Genomic DNA, 20,429 nt, shown 5'->3' with positions numbered 1-20,429 from the left:
AACCTGCACAGAGCAGAGGCTTTCCTCAAGGCTTCTGGTTATTTGGATGGATGGCTGGGCTGTGGCATGAAATGTCCTCTTCAACCAAGAGAGCTCAAGTTCTCTCCCTCTCCCCTACTCGTGGATGATCTATCTTCACAGGGGAAAGCTGAGCCTCCCACACAGCTGACAACAAGACCAGGTGCTTCCTGCTGCTGTGGCAGCAACTCCTCTGGGAGTTGTGGAGGTTAATTTGGGGAATGGAGAAAAAGAGGAAAGACCACAGTGTTAAAGTCTCAGAGCAGTTTCAACATCAAGAAGGACAAATAGGTGGCCAGAGGAAACTGGCTCAGGGGAAGATTTATTTGATCTGAGGCTCTGCAGGGTGAGATATGGGGAAAGGGAAGGACAAAGGACACAGGACCCAAGCAGAGTCCTTCCTACTGACCACATCTGCCTGGGTTCAGGGCAGCCTGGATGCCAGGCTAGACAGAAGGGCGAAGGCAATGGTAGCCAGTGATGCCAGCCTTCACGGGAGATGATGAGCCAGTGTCTCCTGCCACATGGCTCTCACACGATGCCATCAAACCCCTGCAGGCCACACTTCTTGCCAGCCACCTGACAGCCAAATCTCAGTGCCTCCTGCATGCTCTTGCCTAGAGGAGGGACAATAGCTGGGTCATCCTGGTGTTCTTAACAAGGGTAGGCCTCAGCCCTGACCCTGCTGGCTGGGGTACTCACCCTGGGAGAGGCTGAAGATGACAGAGGCATTGAAGGTATCTCCAGCCCCCAGAGTGTCCACTACCCGGGGTGGTGGGAAGGCATCCGAATGGAGCAGCTGGCCATCAGGGCCCAGGGCATCAGCACCCTCCTCAGCCCAGGCACAGACAAGGGTGGCCCTGTAAGACTTCCACTCAGCTGGGGGTTGGCCCAACTCCAGACCTGTCAGGCAGACCCTGGGAGTCTAGGCTCCCCCACCAACTCCCTAAGGCCCCTTCTGGCTTCCCCACTCACCCTTTCCTCACACGACCATACAAGCCCCTCAGGGCTTCCACTGCTGACTGGAACCCCAGGTGCTTGGCCACATCTTTGCTGACAAACACCTGTGGGCAGTGGAAGAGAAGCTGGCAGCCACCTCTAACTCTACTCACTTACCAACAAAAGCCCTGTGTGGCCCTAGGCTATAGCATGATTCCCCCAACATGGCCACATAAATCTCCAACATGGCATCTTGCTGTCCCGTTTTTATGCTTGCTTAAAACATGCTAGACTATAGCCTTGTGAATTGTGAAGGCAAAACCCTGTCTATTTGCTCTAGGATCAACGAATTGAAAACCCACAGAGAGCCTGGAACACCATCTTGGGGTGAAATCTATCCTGTCCAGTCAAAGCACGCTGGTTCTCAGGAATAGTTTTGTTTTGTTTTCCCCACACCACTGTGCCCTCTAGAGCCTGTTTCCTCATCTGTAAAACAAAGCTCTAGGGTTTCTAGAAATCCACCACTAACTACACAATCGAATCTCCAGAAACAGTTTTTGTTAAAAAAAAAAAAAAAAAAAAGAGCTGGTTCTACCCCTACCAATTAAAGAAAAAAAAATGAGGAGGTGAGGCTCAGACATTTGTTTTTTAAAATGATACACCAAGGCTGAGGACCAAAAGCTAGACATCTCCAACCAGCTTTGGCTTTGATGCTGGGATTGTTACCTAAATTGAATTTGTACTAGGCTCTGCCCAGTTGTGTAAGTCTCCCTCCCACCTTCCCCTCAATTCTAGTGGATTCTACAACCTGCCACTCACACCCCAGAGTTGGAAGAGGCCTGAAACCAGAGAACAGTTCAGTTCCCTCATTTTGCAGAGAAAAAGTCAGGAGGCCCAAGAGGAGATGCCTGTGGTTTTCCAGGCCGTGAGCAAACCCTCTGGGCACACTTATTCCTGTGCACCCACCTGAGGTAGAAAAATCCTACTTCTTGGCCACTGGAGAACCTACAATTGGAGCTCTGGCCCTTCCAACATTGCCACCCCAGAGCAGCCATTTTGAGTGTGGCAGGCAGGTCAGAGGCTTCTCCAGCTCCCTTTAAGAACTGAGTTAGCTGGATGTGGCAAGAAGGGCCTGCAGGGGCACTCACCAACTCCCCATAGCCAAACAGCTGGAACAGCTCCTCTCGGGGCTTCTCTATCTCCACGGACACCCGGATCTTCTGCTCTGGAGGCTGCCTGGCATTGTGCTGCTCTATCCGCTGCAGCATCTTTACCTGTTCTGAAACATTCCTGCCCTGGGACAGGACAGGGCAGCTCAGGCAGTTCTGGCCAATCCAGCTCATCCTCCCTCCCTGTTGGACTTTGGGTGAGGAGGGAGAGGAGCTGGGGGAAGCTGAGCTGGAACCTCATCCTAAGTTACAAAATTCTAGGGCTGCCATAGACTCTGGAGACCTTACCAACTAGCTCTCCCATTTCACAGATGTGAACACTATAGAACAAGAGGCTTTCTGAAGGACCTACAGTAAGTTAAATGAGTGGGATAGGGCTGGAACTCAGGACTCCTTGGGGTTTCCTTTGACTAGACTTCAAAACTTCTCCCCTGGATGAAGGTTCTAGTTCTCTTTGAGATCTGGGTCCAATCCTCTTATTCCTGCTTCCTCGGATGTAAGATAGGTCAACCCCTAAGCAGCCAGCCTCCTGCCAGAGGTAGAGCTGGACGAGGCAAGGCCACCATAACACAAAAAGTAGCAGAGCCAGTGCCTCCTTCACCCAGTCCTTCCGGGCCTTAGTTTTCTTACCTGCAAGCCTTAGGAAGAATGGAGAGGGGAGGTGGGGGGGTGGATTCATTTATTTCTAAGGTACTTCATAGTCCAAAGAACCCAAGAAGGAAGCAGAACATGTGGATGGGCCTGGCAGGCTGAACCCCTAGAAACACAGGTAAGGCAGGGCTTGCCTCAATGTGAATCCACTTGAACCGCGTCAGATCCACCTTCTCAAAGTCCTTAGCAGACACATCTGGTAGGTTCCTGTGTCACAAGTTGGGAAGGATAGAGAAGAAAGGGCATAAGGTCAGCCAGGGCCATGATCTCTGACTGACTGACTGCTAGGGGCCCTCTGCCTACTAGCACTGCCAGTGGTGGAGCAGGGTGCTAAGAAGCACAGGGTTCTCAGCTTCAGCTGTAGGATAAGCTCTGTACAGTTTGCTGAGGTTCCCCTTTCTGAGTCTGATGTTGTACCACTTCTAAGGGTAAACTCAACTACAACCTGTGCCAAGGGGCCAGCTCTGTGTGCTCTGGAGACCACATCTCCCAGAATGCTCTAAAAGTGCCAAGGACTACACTAGCTCCTAGCAGAGCTCTCTCCCATTGAACTACAAAGCCTATGGCCACCCTGCTGGGAGCTAACTCTAGTCCTGCTCAGTTCTGGTGCTTCAGCACTGGGAATTTGTTCATAACACCCAGAGCACCCTATTCTGAGTTCAGCAGCTTCCTGTTGTAACCCTGAGATCAGAGTTGGCACTTCAGGAAAAGTTTATGTTTGGCTGTCCTACATGTGGAGACCCAGGAAGAGATCTATCTCAACCCTCCTTGGACAGAGACCTACACCCAGCTGATGTCCTCCCTTGTGTTCTGAGGCTGAATCCTTGGTCCACTTCACTAACTGTGTGACCTGAGGCTGCTTCCCCATCTCTCCACGGCATTGAAACCCCCAACCTCATGGGATTGAAACCCACCTGCTGAAGTTGGAGATGTGTGTGTGAACAAGTCTGGATAGAGACCAGTGGGCAAGAAACATTTCTCCCCAAAGTTCCTCCCCTCCCTTCTGTGAGTCTCATGTTGTATCCTTGATCAAAGTTGCTCCAGATTGTTGCTTCATGGGCAGATGACCATGACTGCCCAATCTTAATGTCACCTCTAACACATATGTGTACCTACTCACTCTGGGACACATGGACCCCAAGGATCATAAAGTCTGTCTTGACATAACCTCCCCCTTCCCCAGGTCCAGTGGTCATGCTAGACAATAGAGAGCCTGAACCCCAGGGCAGCTGGGCTTGGGCCCTCCCAGCCCTAAGAGTTCCTGGCACACACTAGGTTCTCAGTAAACTGAACTTCTGGGATTCTTCAGGAAGGAATCTGGAGAGGAAGGAATGTCAAGGCCCACAGGACCTCTCCTGAGGACCGTGGGACACCAGAGGGATATCCCCAAGTTTACCACCACATCAGATGGTCCTGACCTGCTGACCCAGTTTCCCTTCCCTCTCCATTAGCAATGGCTGCAAATGGTGTGTGGTGTGTTTGGTTTCATCATGCTAGGACTTTTGGGTGCCCCTCATCCCTTTTGGACACACAGAACCCAGCTCTTGATGCCATGCCCAGGGTGGCAACCCTGGGGCTGACTCTGAAAATCCGAGTCCCTTGTCCTAGTTGGTATAATATGGATTGATTTACATCTCCCACCCCTCTGTCCTGGGAACAATTTCCCCACACCCACACCCAAGCTGCTGATTGACTAATTATGAAAGAATCACATCATCAATCACATTTTGTACAGGTCTGCCTGCCCATTATCGGTGTTGACCAAGGCCAAGTGACCAGGCAGACCAGAACCCACCTCTTCCCACCTCGCTTCTCCCCTAATTGAAAACAATTCAGAAATCACTGAACAGTTGGACTTGGGGGCAATTTCTGATTCAGAGAAGCCATTGGCGGGGGAGCTGGGATGTCCCCAGTGGTGAATGAGGGAACTGATTGGTGGGTTGTGGCAGGTTGAGGCCAGGGGGCCTTACGTGTCGTAGAGCACAATGGTACGGGAGCCACTGGAGTTGTTGACGATGCAGCAAGAGCAGGGGGTGTCCCCCCTACTCTGCCAGGCCACATGAGACACATCTATGCCTCGCCGCCTGAAGTCAGCCACCAGGAAGCTTGGGGTGGAGCCCGAGCCAGAAAAAGGGCAAGGAGACACAGATTAGAGCCCACACATGGCTTGGACCTCCCACAGGAGTGGGAAAGCGGTGCTGGAGCACATGGCCTATGAGAGAAGAAGGGTCCTATCCTGGACGTTTGGTGACAGTGGCGGCATCTGGCAAAGCACAAACAGGTGCACAAACCTGTAGGCATGGAGGATGGTGCGGCTACCACTGGTCTCGTTGATGATGACTGTGGAGATGGGGATGGAGCCCAAGGTCTGAAAGACCGTGTAGCGTAGGTCCACGGAATAGCGACGGAGGTCATCCAGGACAAAACTGCCAGGGTGGAGTAACCCAGGGGAGGTGCAGTTCGGCAAGGGTTTGGGGGACTGGAGGGCAGGGCCACTAGGGACCCTGAAAAGCAAGGTGTGAGCAGAGGGGGCTGAGAGAGAACTAAGAATCCCAGTTTGCTACAGGCTGTGCAAGAGGGCCTGGCAGGGGTGCAGAGCCTGGAGCTCAGAGAGAGAAACACAAAAGGACATTCTTTTAGGTCCTGACTACAGCAAACTCTAACTCTTGACTCCGTCTTCCAGTACAGCTCAGGTTGGAAAGATTTGCTCCTGCTCATAAAGCCAGATAGGGGGTAGATTTGAGGTCTAGAACCTATATCCTGTTTGAATCAAGTAGGTGTGGGCATTGTAGCCTTTCAAGCAAGGGCCAAGCCAAGGCAGAATTAATTATTAATCACCAAGGTGATACTTTGTACCCCCCAGCTGCCCTCTGCATGATCACTCCCATGGAACTCTTCTCTTTGGAGTCCCTTCCAGGCCTCCCATGATTCCTCTCAATGCTATGCTGGCTTCCATAGTGCCCAGCCAGGAATTGGTGCTGCTTGGTGGGCCTGCTCACTTGCGTGTTCTCTCCAAGCCAGGTTAAATGCTCCCTGGGCAATGAGCTGGCTTTGAATGCCTGAGGCCCCTCCAGTTTGGGCCTGGTTAGGACAACTTCCTAGAATACCTTCCAGGAACATCCCCTCAAGAAGACTGCACCAGCAGGAGAATTAGGAGCCCAGCCTCACCGTTCCTGAGCCTTCTTGGAATCACGCTATTCTGTGCTCAAGAGCTCGCAGCTATGCCCAGCAATCCAGCACCATACTGGGTTTTCTCATTGACTTGCAGTAACATCAGAGTTGGATAAGACAGTTGTGGGCATCTTACAACTCAAGGATACTTTAAGTAGTAGTTTTCCCAAAGTAAATAAGGTTTGGTTTACCAAGTAACTTTTTGCACCTACAGTGCCTAGCATAGAGTAGGTGCTCATTAAATGTTTGTTGAACACATGAGGCGAATTCGGAATGGCCCACCAACCAGCATGATTGCTTTATAAAGGAGAGGCCACTGTCCTAGGCAAGAGCCACAGTTCTGCCTTCAAGTAGGAGGGAAGGAGCTAACGGAAGAGGGTTAACAAGTGACGAGCCCTTGGTGCCAAGTCCCTCTGTCCCACCTCCAGGACAGATTCTCTCCCCCTCCTTGCTTTATGCCAGTTCCTTGAGGCAGAGAGTTTGACTGCGACTCAGGAAGTTGGCCTCTGGCAACAGCCCCTTCAAACCAGGGTTCAAAGGGCTGTGCTTCACAGGACAGCAACCTGGCAGTCTGCCCTGATGCCCACAGTGGGCAAAGTGTGGGCCTCATTCCCGATATGTGCTTGCTGAGTCGGCAGTGCCAGAGGTCAAAGGGCTTTTGGGTCCTTGCAGCAGTCAACATGGAGAAAGCGCGTGGGCCACTTATGGGCCGCAGCCTCCACAGCAGGCTGGGAGGTGTGGATTCTCGGCTACCTCTAGCACGAGGCTTTGAGATGTCCCGAGCAGGGCACTCTTGCTACTTCAGTGAACAACAAGGACATGAACATTGGCCCTGCCCTTCAATGGGGAAATAAAATGTAAGCCTGGACCCTGGGATCATGGGTGCTGGATATCCCTGAGGAGGGTGAGGACAGTGTGTCCCTAACTGCCTTCTCGCTTGAGCATAGTCAAGATAAAGGTCTGGAGAAGGGCAAAGGGAATCCATCACAATCTGTAGGAAGCAAGGAAGGAAGCAAAAGGTGGGGAAACCTAGGTAGGCTTTGCTGCGAGCTGTGGAAAAGAAATCTTTGCAGGAACAGTGTTAATACCCGAATGGTGGACCGGCCACCTCAGATAGGTCTCAGAGTCTGGACTCCACTGTACCCACTCCCACTCATTTCTGGTGGCCACTATTCATTTCTTCTACCCCACCCACCCAGGGTTCAGACACCCTTCTCTCCACACCCTGAAGGCAAGTGTCCCCCAGCAAGGGCTCCCTCCTGCACTCACTCGGCAACAGGGCCAGAGGCCAGCGAGCCCATGAAGGCACAGGGGGCTCCGAGCAGGGACAGAACGGTGCAGGAGTTGGACGCGTTGCCTCCACGTTGCCATCTCTGGGAGAGACACCTGGAAGGCACAAGGCAGGTCCCTCCCTGCAGCACCAGTAAACTGGTCCTGGGAGAAGCAAGGCCAAATACTGTCCCTCAGAGAGCACCTAAGCAGCTGAGGCTCAGCCAGGGGAAGGGGCTTAGCTGTGGGCCAGGTCTGTCCCTGAAGTCTGCGTTACATTCAAGCTCAAAACATTTACTTTTTATGCTTTTACCTGATCTTAGGGCAGGAAAGCACTCACTGGGCTCCATCACTAACTCTGGGTCCTCTTTTTGGTCACAATGACCCCTTTCCTCCAGTCAGAGTTGTTCCCAAGAGGCCATCCTTTCAGCTTCCCCCTTGATGGCCAGATCAACTCCTAAGGCCTCCTCTCAAAGGGATCACATGTGCAATCTACTCCTGTCTCGGGAGAGTCAACTTCAACAATAAAACAGTTATAAAATGAAATGAGCAAGAAAGGAAAGCAAACCCCATGCTGATTCCTTAAGAAGTTTGTAAGGGCTGGGGATATGGCTTACCCTGGCATTAATGAGGCCCTGGTTCCATCCCCAGCACCACAAAACAAAAATAGGTGACCTACTATGTCAAAAGTCAAAAGATTTGAGTACAGACCAGTTTTTCTCCATCTTTACTGAAAATCTATCAAAAGGAAAGTAACAATATACACCTGAAGGAGCTGGAGTTGTGGCTCAGTGGTAGAGTGCTTGCCTAGCAGGTATGAGGCACTGGGTTTGATCCTCAGCACCACATAAAAATAAATAACTATAATAAAGGTATTGTCCATCTACAACTAAAAATTTTTTTAAAAAAATATACAAGAATTTCCATTATCAACAACAACAAAAATGATAAATAACCACTAATTAAGAGAAATAAGTGAAATCGAATCTTTGGACTAAGGTATACTTGTACACAAAACTTTCCCTTCAGGGGAATATGATCTTATGAGGAAAAGAGGATGCAAATTTGTAAAGGGTCAAAAAGTCATCAAGCCATGTGCTTTAGGGAAATTTTCAAGAAAAGAAAGGAGGAGCCTAGAGGAAATGGGACTTGCTAAAGATCATACAAATAGTTAATGGTAAAGTTGATATTAGAATCCAGGTTTCCCAACTCCAAAGCCACTATTATTTACCCTGTATTTTGAAACAAAAATCAGTTAAGCCCAAGAATCAATGAGGTTTCTAAGAAGAAGTACAGGATATCACCCTGAACAACCTTTCGATGTCTCACTGATACTCTTGTGTGGAGCTGCTCAGCAGACATAAAGACACTTTGGGGAAGGTTCTCCTTGACATAGGCCTTGGGAGGTAGGGGCCACTCTTCACAGGTCTGGCTGAGCTCCATAACCTCAGAATTCCTGGGACAGGCAGAGCTCAGATGACCACGAAGGAATGGGTCCAACTCAGGTTTGCTCTTCTGAGGGGCCCAGCAGAGTCCAGGAGCCAGGCTATAGAGAAACAGTGTGATGAGGTGGGGGAGGGAGGCAGCACACCCAGAGGGCAAGAAGCTCAGAAAACAAGGGAAGGGTCTCTTATAGAGGTACTTCCCATAGGATTCACTTTCTGAAGCTGCCTCATCAGCACGGGAGCTAGCAGGCCCTCCTTCTCCTGGCCTCCCACAGCGTCAAGTTTAAGGAGAACAACAATTCAAGTCTTCCTTGGTCCTGACACAGTCCTTGGAGAAACTGCAGTGCTGGAATTTGCATGTTCTCCTGAGAGGAAGGCTAACTCCTCACTGAGCACCAGGTCCTGGGGCGGGTTCTACTTTGGTAGGTGAGTTAGGTCTACATAGCAGCATATCTAGTGCCCCTTCCCCACTGTCTCTGCACCCTGACAAGGGGTTCTAAACCTCTGACAAACAAAGCAGCCCAAAGCAGAGGGTTAACTCCATGAGATGAGAGGCAGCAAAAGGACAGGAAAGACAGGAGATGGCAGAGGACCACAGCACTAGACTTGGAGGTCGGAGACATAAATTGTAATCGCTGCTCTGCTACTTACTAAATATGGGGCCTGATAAAAATCATTGAATTTCTCCAGATCTTCAGTTTCCTCATATATAAGAAGGATTTGACTGGTGCTTACACAGGTCCCAGGGAAGGTATGAAACAGTGTATGTGACAGTGCTCTGTGGACTCAAAGCCAGAAGGGCAACCTGGTCTCCCGCTTTGGCCAGCCTTGTAGCTGTCCATGCTGTAGTGTCTTGCCAGAGTTCAGCCCTGAACTGCATTTCATCAAGTTCTTGGTTGAGACAACCAATACCTACGGAGCAATTCTCATTGCTTGGAGTAGTAGGTTGCACCAAGAGAAAGCCAGTGTTCCACCCCTCAGAAACACCTCAGTGGCTTGACACTGGGTGGCCCTTATCAAGAGTAAAGATAAGGGCTGGAGTTGTAGCTCAATGGTAGAGCGCTTGCCTAGCACATGTGAGGCAGTGGGTTCTGAACCTCAGCACCAGATTAAAAAAGTAAAGAAATAAAATAAAGGTATTGTGTCCATCTATGACTAAAAATACTAAAAATAAAATAAAAAGTAAAGATAAGAACTGTCCAATAACTTTTCAACTTCAACTTCCACCAGACAACTAAGGAGGATGTGTCCACTGTTGTTCACCTGTCTTTGTAAAAAGGCCTCTGGTAGATTCCTTTTGGATTTAACATTAGAAAAAAGCTTCCCCTGACCCTGATGCCACAGAGCTAGTGAGCCCTGAGCTGTAGTCAAAGCTCAAATGCCAATCTAACTGCACATACCTTTCACTGCAAGCGACCTTATATTTTTAAGAAATAGTTGAGATATGTGTGTGTCAAATAAATTAGAGGTAAATTTGGTGAGAGGCAAGTGCATAGGTTTGGAGTTTTAAAAAAAGGAAAACTGGCTCCACACCTTCTGCGTCTTCCTAACTGCGCCCCCTTGGGCGAATCACTTCATCCCTCAGTCTCTACTTGCTTGTAAAATGGGGATCCTGGTGCCGGGCACAGTCCCACAGTTAAGATGGGAACAGGCTACAAACGTTATACAAAGCCTGAGTCTTATTTTGAAAGTCCTCCATTCTCTCCTCTCTCCTGAGGGCCCCCAGGCTTCCCTGGCAGAGGGCTTTTGAGGTTGGACCCTCACCGCCTCACTGTGGGGTCCCTGCCTCAGCAGCCTGGAACACTTGCGCCGGGCGCTGTTGGAGATCCAACAGCCCGTGGGGTCTCCGAGGGGCCTGGGCGCCCCTACCTGCTATCCGTGTCTTCCTCCGGGTACTTGTCCACCACATTGATGATATCCAGCACCACCAGCCCCACGCATAGAATTTGCTTCTCTTCCATGAGGCTGTGCCCCGAACCTCCTGCCCGTGGCGGGGTGCCTGTCAGAATCTGTCTCTTATCCTGGAGAATGGTGTTCTGGCTCCCGGGGGCTGCCCTGGCTCCTCCTCCGCGCGCGGGGCTCCTCCTTCAGGGAAGCGCCTGCGGCGTCCCCGGAGAAGTGCAGTGGGGAGGGGTGCAGATGGCCTGGCCCTGCAGATGGCACCTCCTCCCACTTCTCGCCCTCAGTTTCCTCACTGGGCGGATGCAAACCTCTAGAGCGCAGCTAGGCAATCCCAAGAATACAACGCGAAAGGCGCTAGTAATGCGCCACCTGGCCCGCCCTGTCCTGCACCTGCAGCTCTGACTCCTGACCCTGGACAATGGCGTGGAGCCTGGTCTGGCCGCCGCAGCCCTGAGCTAGTAGCCCCAACCTCCGCTAGCTCGGGCCCGCCGCCCCGACCCCGAAACCCGGGCCTTCCCAGCCTGCACCCCACCTCCGCTGCCCGGAGCCAGGCGGACTGCGGGGCGTCACGTGACGGGGAACCCAGCCCAGCTGCTCTAAGGTCTCGTGCCCAGCGACCTCTGGCGGACGCGAGAGAATAGGCACGACCAGGAGGACGTGCTGGCTGGGGCCCGAAAATGCTGGCTCACCTGGCGGCCAGTGCCCCGCACTCTAGGTGGGCGGAGCCACCCGGAGCCGAGCCGAGCGGGCCCCGGGTCCCCTCCATAGGCCTCCGTCTCCTCGCGTCACGTGTGCTCCTGTCAACCCCTGAGCACGCACTGGAGCAGAACAGTAATGTTTTTGTAGAAAAAACCAAGTGTCTTTATTCCTGAATTGTTTAGTATGGCGCTATGGGCCGGAGCCCGCTGGGCATAGCCCAGAAGCCGGGCATTCGGCCTAGAGCGCAGGTTGAGGGAGCAAAGGGTGCAAGGATCGGCTCCTTTACCGCAGTCCGGGTCCTGGAGGGCATTCTGGAAGGGACATTGGTCAGACTCAGTCTGGACAAAGGGAGGCCAAAGTCCCCGAGCCGGCGCGCACCTGGCGTGGGGAGAGGTCGCTGTGGGCGCCTGTATCGTGGCGGGGCCAGGTGCAGCGGATTGCCAAAGGCTGAGTGTCCCGACCCAGGCCGGGAGCCGAGATCCCGACGCCCTGCTGGCCCTGTGGCGGGTGTAGACCATCCTGGCGGTCAGGCCAGTCCCGCCTACGCCTGTTCAAGCTCCTGGTCGCCATAGAGCAGCGCTCCACTGAAGATGGTGAGTGGCTCCTCCGAGTGTGCCAGCTGCCCCATGACCAGGTCGATGCAGACTGTGTCCCCCGCCTGCAGCGGCAGGATGAGGCTGAAGACACCCAGAGCACCCGGGCTAGGCTGGCTCTCTGCCACCGGCTTGTTCTCCAGGCCCTCAGGCTCGTAGCCGCCTGAGTCTATGCGGGCCACGCCCAGGTTAGAGCGCGACAGCACTGCCTCCACTTTCTCGTGTCGGTGCCCAGTCAGCACTGCGCTCAGCAAATAGCGTCCGGATAGTGGTGCGGTGAATATACCTGGGGACAAGGATAGCGATCAGAAGGGAAGACAGTAGCCTGGAAGGCCTCCCAGAGCGTAGATTCTTAGAGTAGGGGTCTCCTCAAGTCAGAGTGTAAAAAGATTGGCATTATATCAAGGAGTAAGAATGAGAAGACATCACTGCCCAGCCTCCTGCATTTCCCCCAAACGCTCAGTTCAGCCCCTCCCTGGCTTACCTGTCACTGGGTCATAGTAACCTCCATCATTGAGCAGGACTCTGTCAAAGGGGACTGTGCCTGGTTCAGACCGGGGCAAACTCAGGGCAGCTGAAAATGCCACCCGAGGCACAGACACTGCTGGTGCCCCCTCCACTCCTGCATGGGGGTAGGGCAGGTGTTAGAGTGGATGCTCAGCCAGAGCTGGCTCCCTTTCCCTAGGGGATCTCCATCTGGGCTGCCTGAGGACTTCCATCCTCCAGCCAGAGATCAGCTCTCCCTCTGGCACCTAATGAGAGGAACTTACCCTGTTCACCCTGGGGACCTGTGGAAAGAGAAAAAGGAGCAGTGAGAAGGAGGGCAGCTCTCACAAAATCACTCAGCAAACATCTGCTGTGTCACTTCTGCCATTCTGGGTGCTATGTGAATTTCAAAGCAAAAAAGGGGGATCAAGAAAAGGAGGAATAGCCAGGCATAGTAGCACACACTTGTAATCCCAGGGGCTCAGGAGAATTGTGAGTTCAAAGCCAGCCTGAGGCCCTAAGCAACTTAATGAGACCCTGTCTCTAAATAAAACATTTTTTAAAAAGGCTGGGGATGTGGCTCAGTTGTTAAGCGACCCTGGGTTCAATTTCCAATACCAAAAAGAAAGATAGGTAAGGTCCATTCTGTTTGACTGTTGGACCATGAGTCCTTGCCTCTAGACTTTCTTCCACACCCCCAGATGTCTGTGTAGGCTCAGCCTTAGTCTCCAGTACAGCAGTGGGACCAACATATTCAAATGCAGGCACTATGCCAGCTACTAGTCACTTTCCTCTATCTACTTTTAGTCATCCGGAGTCCCTTATTTCTTACTCGCTTCCCCTTCTCTATCAAGCTCAGAGTGTAATTAATGTCAAGCTAAGGGCTGCCCAGGGAGTGGCAACCCTAGCTCCAGCAGGGGTCGCAGCCCACATACCTGGTGGGCCAATAGGCCCCTTTTGTCCATCCTTGCCTGGAAGTCCTGGAGGTCCAGCAGGGCCTGGGGGTCCCTGTACACCAGGAGGCCCTGGAGGCCCAGCCTCACCAGAAGGCCCTATGGAGACAAAAATAAGTTGAAGGAGAGCCCTAAAGGGAGCATTCAATGGATGAGAAAGATGGTTCCATGGATAGGGAGATGGGGTGAAATAGGTGGGACTTGCAGGATGATGGGGAGATGGGACCCTTGCTGCCCATGCTGGATGTTGGCAGAGCAACATCCCACCTCCACCCACAGACCTATCTGAGCAGCCAGAGAGAAGGCAGGCAGCTAGAACCTTGCATCATATCTGGACACACTGTGACCCCTGGGACATTGGTTGGAGCTGTAGTTCATGCTGGACAGAACAGGGAGAAGATCAAGCCTGGGCTATTGTGGGGTGGGAGAAGAAGGAAAGGGATTGGAAAGGGTCTCCCCATGCCTCTTCTTGCCCCTTACCAGTGAGGTCCCTCAGGCTGATCTGTTGCAGACGGTCCTCTAGGAGCAGCAAGGAGCTGTTGAGGGCACCTAGCCGTCTGCCCAGGCCTGCCTGACCCCCCAGCAGCTTCTCTAGCAGGGCTGCCTGTGTCTGGCTGGTGCTGTTGGTTTCCCGTAGCCCAGCCCAGAGCCCAGCCACGTGTCTGGAAAGGCCCTCACGCAGGCCCTGTAGTCCCCCTGCCACAGTGTCCAAACGCTCACAGACTCCCTCAAGACGGCCCAATCGCCCCTCCAGACTCGGGCATTGGCCAGCCTGTGCCTGTCCCTCCTCCAGGCCTCGGAAGCGCTCCTCGCTCTCTGTAGCATGCTCTGTGGCCTCCTGCTGCAATCTGTTAATCTCAGATATGATGCTGTCCTTGGTGGCCCCCAGGTCAGCCAGATCAGCACCCTGTCCCTCCACAGTGGTCTGGAGCTCGTGCAGTGAGTCATTGAGGGAGCTAAAGGTGAGAATGACCTCAGAGAGCTCTCCTTGCAGGGCCTGTAGGGCAGAGCCAGAGCTGCCCCCGAACACGCTGAAACCATCTAGAGGCCCACGGCTTGGTCCTCCAACACCCGGGCCAGCCCCAGGACCCCGTGGAGGTAACAGAGGGCAGGAGCAACGCTCCACACCATCCCGTAGACGGCCCAGCTCTTCTTGGACACCGCCACAGGCCCCACAGCCCTCGTCCCCACGGGCCTGCAAAAGACCCTTCAACTGGCTCAGCTGTGCCACTGTGAGATTCAGCTGCAGTGTGAGCTCTGTAGCCGTCTTCTCCTGTGCATCCACACGCTCTTGGAGCTGGCTCACAATCCCTTGCAGTTCCTCTAGCGTGGCCTGCTGGGCCTCCCCTGCTGCTCCCACCTTGTGTAGACCTGAGCCCATCAGTCGCAGCTGGCTCTCACTGTCCAGTACCCTGCGCTCTAAGGCACTGAGGATCTCACTGACCTGAGAGTCCTGATCCCCAGGAGCCCCAGAGCAGAGCTGCCCACATGCCTGCACAGCCCCTGCCACCTGCTCTTCCAGCAGATCCAGACGCCCACCCAACTCCCCACTCACATTGGCTAGCAGTCCCTCCAACCTCTCCAGCCGTCCCTGGGCAGCAGGCAGCCAGAGGCCCAGCCCCCTAGGACCCCCAGGCCAGCCCTCCTCCTGCTCCTCTGAGGGACCCAGAGTGGAGTTGAAGCGGTCCTCCAAGCGAGAGAGGCGGGAGGCTAAGCTGGTGTATCCTGGGGGGTGTCCCCCTTGCCCAGTAGCTCCTCCCAGCTCAGTGCCTCTCCGCCCACTCAGCACTGTTACTGAGCCGGCCACTACGTCCAGCCTGCGCTCCAGCTCTGCCAGTCGTCGGCCTAGCTCTGGAGGGCAGCATTCCTGAGGGGGCCTGCGGCCCATAGCAGGCCCTGTGAGTTGCCGCTGCCGCTCTTCCACAGAGGCCAGTAGCTTCTCCAGTGCTCGAAGCCGCTCCCTGTCCTCCTGCTGCTGCTGGCGGAAGCCATCCAGCCCAGCCAGGCACACAGAGCATGACTCTTGCAGCCGCCGCTCCAGCTGTCGTAGCAGCTCCTCACTGGGGCCAGGAGGGGCTGGGACAGGGGCTGGGGCCCTACCGCCTCCACCACTGCCACCACTGTGGTGGTTATTGAGGTGGCCCAGTTCCTGGTCGTGGGTGGAGACTCGGTTGTCCAGGAGCTGCAGCTGGTGCTGGATCTCATTGAGTGTTTCATGCACGCCAGGGCGGGCAGCTGCATCTGCTGGCTGCTGCCGTCCATTAAAGGCTGTCTCCACAGCCCTCTGCACATCTTCTGCCAGGCGCCCACTCAATCCCTGCAGGACTCCCCGAAGGCCTTGCAGCTCCTTGGTCAGGCTCTGCACCTGCTCCTCCAGCTGCTGCACCTTCTCTGACTCTCCAGGACCTGAAGACAGGGGAAGGCAGAGGGCAAAGAGGCGTCAGAACTTAGGGCCTATCTCCTAGGCCCTGCTCACCCTAGTTCCAGCATGGGTCAGAGGCATAGCCAGCTCTGCCTCTTCTTTAGGTAATTCAGGCAAGAAGAGAAGAAAATTCCATTCACTGAATGTATAGGCCAAATTTGAAATATGACTCTATCCCCTTGCAACTTCTCCCCTGGGTAGATACTACGAACTCTTCCTGTTGGATAGACTGGGAAACAGAAGACCAGAGATATTAGGTAACTGGCCACAGATTACAGGTTTAATAAATGGTAATGCCAAATTTCAAATCCAGATCATCTGTCTGGCCACCAGCCCAGGTCCTTTCCACTTTTTCAGTGTCTCTTAACATCTTGGAAATTGTTTCTTCATCTAGGAAATGAGAATGACATTATCTGTCCTCCCTCATCCGGCTGTCAAAGGGCCCAAAATGGGACTGTGGGGGAGGTGCTTTGGACATCACACTGTAGCAATGACTGGGCATTTCCCAGTCATCTGGGACAAACAAGAGGGAGGCTCTGTGGCAAGCCTTCTGGGCTCTGGCTAGATGGTGAGAGAGTTAGCTAGAAGTTCCTGTTTCCATAATTATAGTACTGCTATCTCTTTGGCAGGAAAAGTCAGTACATCCGGTTTGCCCAACACACACACACACACACACACACACACACACACACACACCCCACGGGAAGACTGCTGCATTCTGGGACCTGCGGTCTCCAGAGGCCATAGAGAGGCCTGGGACCTGTAGTCAGGTGCAGTGCATGCTAGGACTTGTAGTCTCAACTGGCTTCCCCATGGACCGCTTCTCAAAGGAATTCCCCGTTCTTCCCTCAGTTGTTCCCAACTAGGAAGGATCTTGGCCACATGTGGGCGTCTGTGAGCACATTCTCTTTCTGTCTTCTTTTTCTCTGTCTGGTTTGCACGTCTTTCTGTCTCTGTGTCTGTCTGTCTCACACACATTCTCTCTCTCTCTCTCTCTCTCTCTCTCTCTCTCTCTCTCTCTCATACACACACACACACACACACACACACACGCGCGCGCGCGCGCGCACACGGAATCATCTCAGGGATCTCATTAACTGCCTTCTGCCCCTCTCTTCTCTGACTTTGAGCACAAGAGTTTTCTGTCAGTAGCTTGGCGCCACATTTCCCCCCCAGGATTGTCTCCCATTACTCCTGCCAGAAACTCCCACACTCACCTTCTCCCCCTAGTCCACTGAGGTGGCTGCCAGCACTGGAGCCAGAGAGGTTGGGACGGGCAGGCCGGGGCCGGGGGAGTGGTGTGGAGGGTGCAGGGCCCAATGCTGGGGCAGGACCTTCCCCACAATCATCTCCTGCATACCCTTGACAGCACCTCCACTCCATATCCGTCACTGTCTTGTAGGCCACACGGTAGCGAGGGCGGAGGAAGCTTCGGTACCTGGAAGAAGCAGAGGAAGCCCTCTCTTCTCCCTGTGTTTTCAGTGACCCTGGGCAGCTGCTGGTGGACAAGCCCTTTCCCTCAGGCTGGATGCCCCTTTCTGGCCAGCATGTGGCCTTGCTCAGTTGACAGCTGTCAGCTTTTTGGCCAAGGGCCAAATCCCTGCTTTTCTTCCCCTTGCCCCATGCTGGAAACTTAAGCATCCCTCCTTGACCTGTGTCAGGGAGGGCCTGGGTATTGGCAAGTAAGGGAAATGTTCTTGTAGTTCCCATCAGGCAAGCTATTGCCCCAGCATCTCCTCGAAATGGCTCTGACCAAAGCTCTGTCCTGCCCCTTGCTAAGGGCTTTACATAAACTCCCCATTAGCCACCTTCAGCCTTGCCCACCTCCCATCAGGTGCTCATTCCTCAGCACTGGAGGCTTACATGATGCTTCGGGGACACTGGGGCTGGCCCCAGCCACAGGGCTGATAGTCTGGCTTGACGAAGGTCTCCACTCCATCTTCAAGGACACAGCTCACTGTCCGGGTCACCACATAGGCACACCAGTTCCTGTAGGCACAACCCTACCTGGGCCCAAGGACCAGAAACACATACCCAGAGGAGGGCCCAGGGACTATCAGAGGGACCGACGGAGGGTCAAAAGATGTAGGGCCCTTGGAGACCAGTGAGAGCCAGAGTTTTGGCAGGGGCAGCACCCCCCCCCCCCACACACACACACACACACTTTCCTGTGTAGCCAGTGCAGATAAAGACTTTTCAAGATGGGGAGAGGCACAGAATGGAAAAGCACAGCTGCAGAGAAGTCAGTCTTCGTGGCTGTGGGGTCCTGGGGAACCTCTGAATTCACATAGTCATTTATATCCCTTTCTGGCCCTGTCTCAAGCCCCAGCTTGTCATGCAGTACATGAGCCAGCCAGCTGGGTCCCAGCAGATGATCGCCTGGATGTGGCTCTTCCAACTACACCTCAGGGAAGAGGACAGGGGCAGGCCGAGGTCCGGCTCAGGGTTAAGTAGAGAATAAGCCATTGATGAACTCGGCCCCCCTTGGGGCTTGCAGCGTTGCACTCTTGGCCCCATTCATGCCGGCCTCTGATCTGTGGCCGGCTGAAGTGAAGCAGAGCAGGAGTGGTGTCAGAATTATAGATTACTGGATGGGGCCAAGGAAGCCCTAGAAAGGGACAAAAGATCTGCTGAGGATCAGAACTGGCATACAATGGGAAGCTGGCAGAAATGTCTGGCTCATGCCTCTTGGGATAGTTTCCCTGGGCACTGAACTGCAGGTCCCTGTGGGGAGGAGATGGGAGCTCATCCCCCTTAGGCCATCCAGACCCTAGAAAAGGCTCTCAAGTAACATGGGCATGTGAGAGGTCACTGATGGATGGGCTACTCTCTCCCCAGCATGGTGGGTACCAGAAGGGTGGCCAGCACACCCACCTTTAGCCTGCTTCCCACCCACCTCCAGCCCTGAGCTGGAACCCAGATTCTTACCTGTGGCGGCTGGCAGGCCGGGGAGCATTCTGGGCCTGGGGCCCTCCGGGGCTGAGGGCCCCGCCGCCCCCTGTATAGAGGCTGTAACCTCGAGGAGGGTAGCTGGCAGCCCTTGTGGCGGCAGTCAGCAGGCAGCAGAGGTAGCAGCTCCAGAGTGTGAAGGGGGCCATGGTGAGGTGTTCCGTGGTGACCCTCAGAGGCACATCCTGGCCTGACCACTGGCGCTTCTGCCGGGCTCTGGGGGATGCTGCTCCTCCAGGGGACAGCACTCCAGGCCAGTCCTGTCCCGGGCTTCCTGCCGGCAGCCCCCAGCCACACGCCTCCTCCTTGGCTCCCGCCGGGCCTGACCCCTCTCCCCCACCTCTTTCCTCCTCAGGCTCACGTCTGTCCCTCCCTTGGTTCCTTCCGTTCTCCTCTTCTCCACTTCTGAGGGGAGTCTGTTCTCTGGGCCCCTGGCCTCCTATGCCTGGTCCCTGCTCTTCTCAGATGCTGCTTTCTGGGCCTCCGCCCCCTCACCCCAGCTGGCCCTCTTGTGGTCTCCCAGTTCTTTTCCCTGATGACCGGATCTTGGGGGGTGGGGGGTGACAAGGCTTTGCCCCTGTGGCTGTGCAGAGGCACAGAGGCGCAAGAGTGACTGTGGGGCGGGCCAGCCTCCTCCCTCCCTGCTCACTCCCCTCCCTTCCCCCCTGTCTGACTGGCGGTCTAGCCTCCCCCTTCCTCCCCCCACCTCTCCAACCATCCTGCGCCACATCTGCTTCTTGTTAACTCCGGGAAAGAGAGGGGGAAAAAAAAAGGAAAAACAGAGAAATGTGGAGTTGCCGCCGGGCTTGGGGCCAGCCTCTCAGACAGGCCACATGGAGCTGGGGCCAAAGCTGGAGAGGAGGCCCAAGGCTGGTGACTGAGACAGGGTGTGGGAGCCAGAGCCACAGCTCTCCTGGGCCAGGGTAGCCTCCCGTGGGAGAGGACTGAGAGAGGGGAAGCCCAGAGGGGAAAGCAGAAGAGCAGGACTGTACAGGGAAGAATGAACCAGCAGGCTCAGCAAGGCCTCACTGACCATCTGCCCAGCTGCCTCCTTTTAGAGACATGAACATAGAAGTCCAGAACAGGAAAGTTACCTGCCCAAAGTAACACAGGCAGTTAATGCCCCAAGTTAACACAGGTAAATTAAACTCTATATACCCAGGTCAGTGACTGAAGTGGCCAGGGAGAAAAAAACAAAATGATCCACTGAGGCAGGTATAAAATCCTGGGAAGACAGAAGAGGAAGAAGGAAATCTGGAAACTGAGAGCAGTCTACTTTAAGTAAGGAAGGGGATGTGGGAAAGAGAAGACAGAATCTCCTTAAAGCATCAAATGAATACAGGCCTCAGGCTTGTTTTGGTGAATGCCAGGCCCTACCTGGAGGTAGGTGGAAGTGGTGGTAGTAAGTGGGACCTATCTGTATAGCCAGAGAAAGCCACTCCACAGCCTGGAGGCAAGTTTTTTCCTGCAGCCCTCAAAGACCCCTAAGTCTTATCTTGTTAGGTCTTATCTTATCTTGAAAGATCCTGGTGAGATATCTGTTCTGTCAGCCTGGCCACCCCACCCCTGCACCCCACTGGTCCACAACACTGTGCTTGAACCTGGGTGTTCTGGGTGGGAGAGAGAAGAAGTTAGAAGACAGGAGAATCTGTGGGCCAGGCACCAAGGAGGTACCTAGTCAGCAAAGGCACGCCTGAGGGTTAATCACTGTCAACTAAGGAGCAATTCAGACTGTTGGGAAATGAGACACAGCCCCCAAACAG

The 20,429-nt window shown here is 54.0% G+C and overlaps 2 protein-coding genes across 6 annotated transcripts; both read right to left on the bottom strand.

Annotated features, from left to right (window-relative positions):
• Positions 1 to 315: 315 nt before the first annotated feature.
• Positions 316 to 11,049, bottom strand: Khk (ketohexokinase). Of its 5 annotated transcripts, none has more exons than XM_046441448.2 (9): positions 10,532 to 11,046; positions 7,218 to 7,334; positions 5,069 to 5,281; positions 4,748 to 4,882; positions 2,912 to 2,984; positions 2,106 to 2,252; positions 994 to 1,082; positions 721 to 878; positions 316 to 635 (listed from the first exon to the last, which is right to left on the bottom strand). In XM_046441448.2, the coding sequence occupies exons 1-9, from the start codon at positions 10,621 to 10,623 to the stop codon at positions 550 to 552; spliced, it is 1,110 nt and encodes a 369-aa protein (XP_046297404.1). In that variant the 5' UTR covers positions 10,624 to 11,046; the 3' UTR covers positions 316 to 549. The 5 variants fall into 5 exon arrangements, with proteins under 5 accessions (XP_046297404.1, XP_046297405.1, XP_046297406.1 ...); XM_046441449.2 differs by having other exon boundaries at positions 5,069 to 5,203; positions 10,532 to 11,039; XM_046441450.2 differs by lacking the exon at positions 4,748 to 4,882 and having other exon boundaries at positions 10,532 to 11,049.
• Positions 11,050 to 11,399: 350 nt separating this feature from the next.
• Positions 11,400 to 19,292, bottom strand: Emilin1 (elastin microfibril interfacer 1). Its single transcript, XM_046441435.2, has 8 exons — positions 18,646 to 19,292; positions 17,581 to 17,706; positions 16,935 to 17,155; positions 13,776 to 15,701; positions 13,278 to 13,394; positions 12,627 to 12,644; positions 12,341 to 12,478; positions 11,400 to 12,142 (listed from the first exon to the last, which is right to left on the bottom strand). The coding sequence occupies exons 1-8, from the start codon at positions 18,813 to 18,815 to the stop codon at positions 11,805 to 11,807; spliced, it is 3,054 nt and encodes a 1,017-aa protein (XP_046297391.1). The 5' UTR covers positions 18,816 to 19,292; the 3' UTR covers positions 11,400 to 11,804.
• Positions 19,293 to 20,429: the final 1,137 nt, after the last annotated feature.

The sequence above is a fragment of the Marmota monax genome, unplaced genomic scaffold (assembly GCF_021218885.2).
Source record: "Marmota monax isolate L192 unplaced genomic scaffold, Marmota_monax_Labrador192_F-V1.1 WCK01_AAM20220418_F8-fsc00010, whole genome shotgun sequence".
NCBI lineage: Eukaryota > Metazoa > Chordata > Mammalia > Rodentia > Sciuridae > Marmota > Marmota monax.
This window is presented reverse-complemented; position numbering and strand designations above follow the sequence as displayed.